The 11,830-nt window shown below is 28.4% G+C and overlaps 1 protein-coding gene across 4 annotated transcripts in view; it reads right to left on the bottom strand.

Annotated features, from left to right (window-relative positions):
* Window positions 1-4,575: 4,575 nt before the first annotated feature.
* Window positions 4,576-11,830, bottom strand: part of LOC123265062 (uncharacterized protein C15orf61) — a 197,482-nt gene continuing 190,227 nt past the window's right edge. For 3 of the 4 annotated variants that reach the window (XM_044728646.1, XM_044728647.1, XM_044728645.1), the window contains 2 exons: window positions 5,313-5,556; window positions 4,577-5,233 (listed from right to left, as the gene is read on the bottom strand). In XM_044728646.1, coding sequence (XP_044584581.1) covers window positions 5,106-5,233; window positions 5,313-5,556 — 372 coding nt within the window. In that variant the 3' untranslated portion in view covers window positions 4,577-5,105. Of the gene's footprint in view, window positions 5,234-5,312; window positions 5,557-11,830 lie in introns of all 4 variants that reach the window. The other variant, XM_044728644.1, reaches the window with a different exon arrangement.

The following is an 11,830-nucleotide window of genomic DNA, read 5'->3' as shown; positions in this document are numbered from 1 at the left end:
TATGTTATTTGCTAATATGTTAGATATATTCATTAATATTATAAATTATAAATTTTTGTTATTAAGAGCGGACTTAAATTTGCAAGGTACCAGCTTAAATCAGCTGTTTACCTCTTCCTGATTCTTACTAAATTTTAAACCAATTTTCACTAATATTTAGCGATTAATTGTAAATTAGACATCTTGTTAAAGAAGTTTTATATTTGATAAATTTTGATCAATCGATAATATTAAAAAATACATTCCCCAAATTTTATCAATATTATGGAAAATAATCGTTTGTCACTGATTTAGAAAATGACTTTCAAATTACGTCAGTATTATGTACAATTGTGACAAATTATTGATGTTAAATAATGACTCACAGATGGTATCGGTATTACGTAAGACCGTGACTTGTCACTGATGTAAACACATGATATTAATCTTACGTCAAGATTACGTACAACCGTGACTTGTCACTGATGTAAACGCATGATGTTAAACTTACGTCGTTATGACATACAATGATGGCATTAATATTACGTAATATTGTAGTTTATATATTATGTCAGTTGTACGGAATATCTAAGTCATTTCCGTTACATCATAGAGAAGTAATAAACTTACATCAGTATGATGTCAAAAATATATCATATATTTTTACATCATAATTGGATCACAAGACAGGTCAATTTTACGTCATATTTACGTAAAATATTGTGACATTCCTATGACTTATAAATGACGTCATATTGAAGTCATGTGTTCACTGGGATATTGAGAAACTGTCAGCGAACAGAATGCGACACCTGGTGGAAAAAAAGCCAAGCGCTAGAAAGTCGTAAATCAAACAGTAAAAAATAATTTGTCTATTAATTAATTGAAATGACTGTAAAATTGACGACATGTTTACGATAAAATTGGCAACAGTAATAACGTGTAAAATTAATAAACGACCGGGGTAAAAATTTCAAGTAATATACTATACATTAAACATTACTGGCGATTATACGCGCGAATAGTTGAGGTTATTGATTATTTTGAGCATTAAATCGGTAATGAATGGTTAGATGAATCCAACGTCGATGCACGGGGACAGTGAACTGGCGCCAAAATGATGTCTTTACTGCTTGGTTATGAACGTACGGGTATTTATACATCAAGATGAGAAGAGTATGTGTAGAGAGAGAGAGAAAAAGAAGAATGATAAATGTATGAGTGTATGATAGCCGTTACCGATGAAAAATTAATACCCGTCCAGCTTATCCGGATAAACGAGTACGCCGACGCGGCCGCCCAGTTACGTTCGGTTGTATTGCGTTGTGTTCGCTTTAAGCATTTATTTGCCGGTGTAGGTACATAACAGGTATAGTACTATTACTTGAAAATAATATGAGAAGAGTTTATATGGGATGTTTATGTTGTGATGGAAAAAATAGAGAAAATAAGAAACAGATTATTCGTGCGTTGCCGAAGGGACGATAGCTAACGAGCGTCCTTCACCGCTAATCTCACTTCAGAGCTACCTTTTAATCACTTCCATTAATAACTCCAAGTCGAACCAGTCACTAGTTGTCACGTTTTTAATAATCACTGTTCATATTTTTTTTTATTATATTTTCAATTAAGAGATATTGTGTTTTTTAAGGGGAATCGAATGGCTAGTCTCTAATCGGTATTATCTTATTGATTTTCAATTTAATTCCATCTTTTGTACGTATTTGAGATCAAATATTTTTTTAATTTGGTTTTAGATACTTTATAGCTGTACTTCATAAATTTTTTTTTTTAATATTTGATTTTTGGAAAGTTTAATTAGTAAATTTGATTAGTAAGTATCAAAAATAGCAAGTTTGGGGATTTTTTTTTGTAAAGTTTCGTAATTTTTTAGATAAACGATCCACATTACTTTAACCCATAAAAATTATATAAAGAATTTTTTTTTGAAATCACATCTTTCTTCAAAAATAAATTTTTAAAAATGTTTAAATGTCAAATTTTCAATAAAATAAAAATAAAAAAATAAATGACTGAGAAAAGTGCTATAATTGGGCAATTTTGAAATTTTTTTATTTTAAATTGTTTATTTTTAATAAAAAAAAAAAATTAGCCGATTGTAAAACTCAAATTTCTTTCAAAAAAATTCATTTTTAGTAACCTTTATTTTTTTTAAGTATTAAAAAAAAAATTTTTTTTAGGATTCATGGAGAATTTGTTATTTCGATAAAAAATTTAATTTTTTGAATTTTTTTTCTGGCCAAAAATAAAATTTTTACATAATTAAAAAAAGTTACTTAAATAATAATTTATATTATAAATTAAAACCTTCTTTGAATATCATGAATTTGAAATTAATAATTAGGGAGACGAAAAAAAAAGTTACTAATTGTTACAATTGTTAATACCAAAGTAAATATTTTTCTTACAATTTTAAACGCGAAAAGAATAATTAACTAGATAAAAAATTATTCATAAACTGCAGTAACGAAAGCAGAAATCAAGTAATTCAAACACGAACAATAATAACGAAGGTTTTGTTATACAATTAAACAAACTTCAACATCAAACGGGAAATTGAAATTAAGAGAAATTAAGATTACAATTATATCACAGAAGGTCCATATATGCATAAGAAAATAAAAGGTACAGTTGAGTACTATTCTCATGAATATATAACGGTGAATTAATAATTCTCAAGGAATAATATCGAGTGGATAATATTAACCTGAAGTTAAATCATAAGACTGTTATAAAATCATTAAAGGCTACTGTTGTAAATTAATTACAATCTAGATAATAAATAAATATAAATGCGCTATTAAATGAATTGAGAGCTCTGGATCGCGTGTCTATAATTCAATTGTGGGCTGTGGGTGTAAAAATTTATTTATATAGACTGAACTTATAATTTTTTTAGGCATGTTATAAAATTATTATTTATTTTTACTACAACATATTACGCCATTATTCATTTTTTGAGCAGCAAAATGCATGCAAATTCAACAAATTGCGAAACCAAACGCTCAAATTACATAAGCAGTAGCTTTTTAAAATCAGGTTTGTTGTTTTTACTCGGGGAGATCGAAGTAAAAAAAAATTAACATATTTTATTTATTTAAAATATTTTTTTTTTTGGTAAGGTAAAAGCCCCAATAGATGATCATGTACCAGTATATGATCACTCCATGTATTTGTATACCTATATTTGTGAATATAGATATACAAATACATGGAGTGATCATATACTGGTACGTGATCATCTATTGGGGCTTTTACCTTAGCTATAACTTCCGCGTATGTTTAAGTAAAAAATTTTAAGTTGTAATTATCACTGACAAGTTACTTTCTCCGTTTTGTATAAACACGCATCGAACTTTCCCTTGTTTTTCGTTATAACGTTGATGTTAATATTATGTTATCTCTTTCATTAATTACTGATATTATATTTTACTTAACATATGTGTACGACAGTTTTAATGAAATCGCGTTGCTAATCTTTCACCAATTATTTCTCTCATTTTTATTACTATACATCAACTTTAATATTAATTTAATTAATTGTTGATAATTATTTACGCCCGCGTCACGCATGTCAATTCAGAACTTCTGTTTTTATTATTTATATTTATGAATACTTGTTGAAACAATCTTTTATACGGGTGTTATTCATCTCAGCCTCCAGATTTTCTCAATTTAAAAAAATATCAGATTATCTTTTTCTGCACGTGAACTCTTGGGTGTGCTCTGTTTTAGAAGGTATTAAATTTAATATAATCGTTTTTAGATTGTTAACAATAATTTATAGTTTTCTTCTTTGGAAAAAAATTACTCAATTTGAGGAAAGTCTTTTTATAAAATTTCACTCTTATTTTAAGTTTTTTTTTTTAAATATAAAATTGGTCGATTAAAAAACTTTTTATTACTTTAAAATTATTTAAAAGTCAATCAATTTAGAATTTTAAATAACTTTACTGGATAAATTTCTATAAGTAGACACTAATAAATAAAAATAATCTAAAGAAACATCTCTTGATTCTTTGTATAGAAAAATGGTCCAAAGACATAACAATAAAATGCATTTTCTGCCCTCCAGCCGGAAAGTGGCAACTTTCTGGCCACTGCGCTAAACAAAGTTGCCACATTCCGGCTACGTCGAGCAGAAAAATAGTATACACACCTTGGCCAGTAAATAAGAAATCCTCAGATCACATGTTTGTCAACTTCGGCTTCGCCTCGGCCAACAATTACATGTGATCTGAGACTTTTCTTATTTTACTGGCCTAGGTATGTAATATACTAATAAAAGCAATTTAAATTAATTTCTTAAAAATATAATTAAGTGTCTAAATAAATTTTTAAGGGGATGTATTTTTGATTCTCAGATTTCAAAGTTATCTTCGCTAAAAAACGAGTTTCAAAAAAATCAAATTTTTTCATAATAATTTTGTTTTTGAATCTAAAAGATTTCTGTTGAATAAAATAATAAACATAAAATATTTTTTTTTGCAGCGTATAATCCATTTATTAAAATTTTCGGACTAGATAAAATCTGTTTTTATATATTTATATTTTTTTTTTTATACATAAAATTAGTATTAAGAAATATAATGACAACAACTCTTTTATTTTATTACACGGAAAACCAAAATCACTGATTTAAAGTCCGAATAATTGTTTTAATTTACGACATTTTGTTTTACAAGAAAGCTCCCCTGCGGTGGCGAATAATCCCGTCCACATTGGCAAATAAAATATATCTTTAATTACAAAATAATAAATGCAATCGATAAATAACCGGGATAGTTAATAAATAAAGAAACAAGTCTTAGGTCTTAGGCGCCTGAAAGTGACGCCCTGGAGTAAAATCTTTAAGAATTAATTGTCGTTAGATTTATTGATGGCAACTCCGCCCCGACTTCGAGTGAATTCCGGATTCGAATTAATAAAAGACAGTCTACAAATATGTGATCTAACCACCAGTGAAATATTGTAATTTAATTCAGTGTCATAACAAATGCTTGTAGACATATGTATGTTGAAATTTTTAAAAAATTCCTAACTTCCATTCCGTGCAATTAATTTAAAAATTAAATTCTGTAATTTAAAAGTGATAGGTTCCAGGTTCAGTATCTTGATCCCTTGTCTTCGGGGAGTAAAAAGTATATAACAACTTGACCTCGCGAAGTCTTGACAGGCTCTTGATGCCGTATTAAGTAGATAGCTGCGAGTCCATAAAGCAGAGTAGGAATTCCTGTAATAAAAAATTAAGAAAAAATTTAATTTTTTATCAATCCATAAGGGATTGGTATTAGCATCGGTATTGACAATACCAAGGTTAATTATCTTGATAGCCTTATAGAATCTGTCATCGAGCGTGAGGTCTTCTACAGGGCGTTTCGTGCAGTGGTACTTTATGTAAGGGAAGCATCCGGTACGCAGAACATGGTAGTTTGAATTACCGACAGGCCAATTGAAATGAGACAAGCCTCGTTGGTCATTTTTAATGTCCCGGTACTTCACGAAGTACGATGTCCACGGTGGCTCCTTCGTTTGCAGCAGGTACCTCGTTAAAACCTATTTACCGTGAAACAGAGTCACTTGTTATTTATTATTACTTTTTTTATTTTTTAATCATGTAATTTAACAGCCTATCGCTTCATCTTTGGAAGCACATGTGCTTAAATAATTTAATATCTACTTCACTTGTCTAATGAATATTAAAATTACGCGCTGTCAAGATTTACTACGGATAACTTTTATTATAATTAATTCGGGCTTTGATCCACTAAAGGATCATGAATTTTAAATGAATATTATTCTTTTTTTAATTTAAATTTTTTAAATAAAATTTTTCTTTTTTTAATCAAACTCCGATTTTTTCATTATAATTCAGAGTTTATTGAAGATCAATATGCTCGAAAAAAGTTAAATATTTTTTTTTTTCTTAAATCTGTCAAAAATATTGTTAGTGGTAAAAAAATTTTTGAAAGTTAGAGCTCTGGATATTAAATTTTAGTAAACGGAATAGCATATTCTTTCAGGAAATTAAATACTTTACAAAAACGATCTCTGGTGATTTTTTGATAAATTTATTTCTTTAAAAGTTACTCGAGGTTAAAGTTGAACTTAGAAAAAATTTCAAATTTTTATTACTTATTTTTGGCGCATCTATCACACAGATTTCAAATTTTCACTGAAAAAAAAATTTTTTTCGAATCTTTTTAAAAATTTGAAAAAGATAACTTTTTTGAAAAATATTAAAAAAAATAATTAATGTGATCTAAAATTCTGATATTTAGATTAAGAATTATTAAATTAATTACTCAACTAAAATAAAGAAATTTACAATTTTCTATAGTTTGATTCCACCGGCACACAAAAAAAATAAGTTGTCAGTACTTTTGACGGGACCCAAATTTGAGGTCAGTTTGACCCGTACACCGTCAAATTTTCGAGAAAACTTTAATAAACCGAAAAAAATGACGAAAATCGGCTGTTTAGGCGATTTAAAATGATTTAAAAATTTTTTTTAACCTAAACTAAGCATGATTTTTTATGTATTTCGACCCGCTCAATACTTATCTGAAATTTATTTAGACCATAAGCCATTAAAAGTTTAAGTAAATTCCAAAAAACCCTGAAAAATTGCAAAAAAAGCAAAAAATAGCAAAAAAAAAGAAAAAAATTCCAGATATTGTGTTAAATAAAATTGTATAAAATTAGATCAATCATGATTCTCATGTATTTCAATCCGCCGAATATAAATCTCGAATTTATATGGCTCAGACATCTCTAAAAATCTAAATAAATGGCAAAAAACCACTGAAAATCAAAATAAATCAAGTCCGTTATGATAAAAATCAATTTTTAAATAAAAATAAAAAATCTTTAACATCCCGGGAAAAAATGATCAGGACTGATCAGACCTGTTCATATCTGATCAGGCCTGAAATCCGACCTGATCAGCCCTGTTCATGTATGATCAGGCCTGAAATTAGGCCTGATCAGACCTGTCCATGTCTGTTCATGCCTGTTCATGTCTGAACCGTTAAATACGCTCAGACCTGATCAAGCCTGTTCATGCCTGCTCATGTCTGTTCATGTCTGAAGCATTAAATACGCTCAGACCTGATCAAGCCTGTTCATGCCTGCTCATGTCTTCATGTCTGAAGCATTAAATACGCTCAGACCTGATCAGATCTGATCAAGCCTGTTCATGCCTGCTCATGTCTGAAGCATTAAATATGCTCAGACCTGTCCATGCCTGTTCATGTCTGAAGCGTTAAATACGCTCAGACCTTTCCATGTCCGATCATGTCTGTTCTAGCCTAATAGAAAAGGATTAAAACTCCATATATCAGCTGACAAGAACTGTTCATGCATGATTTACCCTCTTAAATGATATTTTAAGTCTGGAAGAAAAATTTTTATCGAACTATAGACTGCAGTTCTATTTTTAAAATTAATTTGTTCCGTATGACGTATCAGTTTCTATCCCCTTATAAATTTTAAATGTACGACTTTCATCAAAAATTTCGGCTTATATAAGCATGAACTTTTAATTTTCCATGCCAAAACGATGATTTTTAACGATGAATTTTGACGCAATGACATAAAATTTTTACTGTGTTCCATTGAATACGCGAAAAATGAGATTATTTAGTAAAAGTTTGAGGTTTGATAGCGTGAAAATATCAAAATATATCAGTTGATATCGATAAGTCCTTTCAAGGTGTCTGTTATTATCTTAAGCTACGCCTTGGTCCATAGCAGTAGTGTCAAAGGCTGTTAAATTGTAGAACACACAAATAATTCTCCATTTCCTATACGTTTTAATTTAAAAAAACTTCAATTTTAAAAGAAAACAATAAAATTATAATTACGGAATGAACCTTGAGGAAATTTTTTTATTTACTTTACATAGAACCATATGTTAATGGAGCGAAAAAAATACATAGCCGTCCCAAATAAATCACTCTAATATGCATAGTAAAAAATTTTGCATCATTGCGTCAAAATTTTTGTGTTAAATATTTAACACTTTTATGTGTAAATTTAACATTTATTCTGTTAAATCAACACAAAAAAGTGTTAAATATTTAACATAAAAATTTTTAACAAAAAATTTTTTGATGCTATGACGCGAAATTTTTTACTGTGTATAATTAATTATTAATAATTAATAAATTAAGTATAGAACTCCGTTAACTATAAGGATAAGTCATGTATAAAATTTAAATTACTTAAAGTAGTTTGAAAGGTACTCTAGAATTAAGATAAGTCATTGGGTCAATAGGTAAAGTATCAGTCTGAAGAGCGCAACGTACATGGTTCGAATCCCCGTCGGCGCGAGTCTTTTTTATGGACCTGATCGAGTCAGGCATGAACAGATCTGATCAGACATGAACATGCCTGGCCAGGTCTGATCAGACCCGGTCATTTTTCATATCTGATCAGACCTGAACACTCATGCCTGTTCATATCTGATCAGATCTGATCATTTTTTCCCGGGATGTTATCCAATCTGTGGAATATAAATTTTAAATTTTTTGACCTAAATCCTCAAAAAATTTTAATTCTTTAAAAAAATCTTTTCAAAACCGTTTATTTTTTAATTTTAACTCGTTCTCCGCTTATATCTAACCCTTTTATCTTCAAATGATCTACATAAAGGGTTTCTCTTTCGCTTTCTTATTTTCTCAGGTAGATCTGTCTTCAGTGTCCAACAATGATCTGCCATCATATTGATATCCCACTTTCCTTGATAACGATTTTCCATTACAATAATGTCTTGATGGAATCTTTCGCGTTGCTCTTCACTGTAATCGCCAAGATTTTCAGGAAAATGTGAAAGGTGAGAATCTAAATAGTGCAATTTTGAATTCATCAAGCAACCCAAAGTTTCGTAGTTGTACAAAAACTCTTCAACTAAATTCACGTAATTCTCACTTTTCGTATTCTCTAAAAAGTTTTGTGATACTTCTTTGAAGCTTGCCCATGCTGCTCTCTCATTTTCGTTCATTTTATATTCGAAATTATCGTTCTGAAATAAAGTCCGAATTTGGGGTCCATCGAAAATTCCTTTTTTCAATTTTGCATCACTTATAGCTGGAAAGTTTCCCCCCAAATATTTGAAACAGTTGCCATCTTTGTCTAAAGCTTTGACAAACTGCTTCATAAGACCAAGCTTGATGTGAAGTGGCGGTAGTAAGTACTTGGAAGGATCAATTAGAGGTTCTTGGGTAACACTGTAAGAACCAGGATTCAAATTCGTTCTCGTTGGCCATTCTTTTTTAAGATAGTGATTTTTTCAATCGCGACTATCCCACAAACATAAAAAGCAGGGATATTTTGTGAACCCTAATTGTTGGTCTAACAGTAGTGGTGCAAGAGGATACCACCAAGACACATGTGTAATAAAAATAATATAAAAAAAAGTAGAATTAACTAAAATTTTTTGAGGATTTAGGTCAAAAAATTTAAAATTTATATTCCACAGATCGGATAACATGTTAAAAATTTTTTATTTTTATTTAAAAATTAATTTTTATCATAACGGACTTGATTTATTTTAATTTTCGGTGGTTTTTTGCCATTTATTTAGATTTTTAGAGATGTCCCGGGGAAAAAAAATTATATATAATTATATATAAATCATTATATATAATTATGTATGAGTTTTGGCCATATATAATTATATAAAATTATATATAATTACATAAAATTATATAAAAGAAAATTTAATATTTTTTTTTAATTATATAAAAATTTTTTTTTTAATTTTTAAATTAAAAAGAAGTAGGAATTGGGCCTCACAGAATATTTGCGATCAAATATCTGATGAAAAATTCTGAGTGTCGACGGGATTTGAACTCGAGTCCTTCTAGTTGCCAGTCCTGCGCGCTGCCACTGGTCCGCATTACACGATACAGCTACAGGACATTATTTATTTTATTTGAATTGAAACACAAGATAGGCTAGGTTTTTATTAAAATTTCATAAAATTCTTTAATATTTCATGGAGCTTCACAGGAGTAGTAGTTTTAATTTTTGATTTTTGATTTTATCTGTTATTTATGGTTAACCTTCATTTTTTATTGTAATTATTCCCTGGTGAAAAAAATTATATATAATTTTATATGATTATATATAAATTATCCTATGTAAGGTGTGAGCTGTTAAAATTTAAAGGCGATCCGAATATTTTCCCGAGAGTTAAATCATTTCTTTATAAAACTAGGCTGAAATTTGAATTGTTTATAATTTTTGTGCTATTGTTCAGACGTGGATACTTTAAAATAGATGAAAGTCTTTGAAGTTCGCCGTTAGTCAAAACTTGCAAATAAATAGCTATGATTCTTGATTGGTCAAACGGGAAACTTACTATACTAAACTTACTTACTAAACTTACTTACGGGAAACTCACTTACTATCATTCAAGCCTAAGAATGTCGACATATATCACTATATATCGATATGTATCAAATAAGAAAATCAATAAACAATGTATTACATTAATGTATAAAGCTTAAATTAGGAGGCATGTGGATGGGCACTGTTGAAAATTTCTAATTAAAAAAAAAAAACATTACTGTTTTTTTAAGCTCTACAATTCATTTCTGCACCTCGAAAATCTAAAATCAATTAGCTCGGAAGAAGAATTTACTCAATTAGAATTTTTTCAATTGCCTATAATTAATTAGCAAATAGTGATCGTCATTCAGTTTGTTGTAGAATTTTATAATATTCTGTTGAACTATCTAGAAACAACCTCCCGAGTCCAATTGAAGGTAATGCTATTTAATCGAGTAAACCCACGTAAAATTGACTATCTTTTTTGGGCTATTCGACTGATTTTTTACGTTAACCAGTATTTGGAAAATTTAACAAAGAAGGGTTGCTTTCTATTTTACTATATATATATATAACAGCAGGTTGAATTATTAGGAACTACTTTGCCCTCATGATCATATAACGTAAGTCAGGTCGTAGTGGGATACTTTGGTCAAATTTTATTAACAATTAAAGTCCTTTTCAACTGATTTTTTCAACATTTTGCAAAATAAGTAAAAATTTATCCAAAAAAAACTTTAACTCTGATTATATTAAAGTATTTTATAATTGAAAAATTACATTAGATTTCTCAAACGTGTTGTCTACTGTATCTTTGGTGCAGTTTTGAAGCACTCTATTTTTTAAATGAATGAACAAATAGAAAAATGTTTTAATTTATATCTGTGGAGAATTTTACTCTTTACAAACTCTCAATTAGTTGTATTTTCTGTGATTCCAATATAGTTTGAGCTATTTTGAAAAAATTGAGAAAACTTGTGAATTTTCGGAAAATTCTGCTCAGAGATTATATAGGATTTTGTATAATTATATAGAATTTTATATATTTATATAAAATTTTTAATTTCAATTATGTATAATATACATAATTTCAATTATGTATATTATAATTAGAAAAAATTATATATAATTATATCTTATTATATAAAAAATTTTTTCCCCGGGAAGATAACATTATATATAATTATGTATAAATTTATATATTTATACAAAATTATATAAAATTATACATAATTATATTAAATTTTATATATATTTATATAAAATTAGATCAAATTATATATAATTTTATATAATTTTTTTCCCCGGGGTCTGAGCCATATAAGTTCGAGATTTATATTCGGCAAATCGAAATACATGAGAATCATGATTGATCTAATTTTATAAAATTTTTTTTAACACAATATCCGGAATTTTTAGTTTTTTTTTGCTATTTTTTGCCTTTTTTGCAATTTTTCAGGGTTTTTGGAATTTACTTAAACTTTTAATGGCTTAT

Source organism: Cotesia glomerata, linkage group LG5 (genome assembly GCF_020080835.1).
Source record: "Cotesia glomerata isolate CgM1 linkage group LG5, MPM_Cglom_v2.3, whole genome shotgun sequence".
NCBI classification, from domain to species: Eukaryota; Metazoa; Arthropoda; class Insecta; order Hymenoptera; family Braconidae; genus Cotesia; species Cotesia glomerata.
This window is presented reverse-complemented; position numbering and strand designations above follow the sequence as displayed.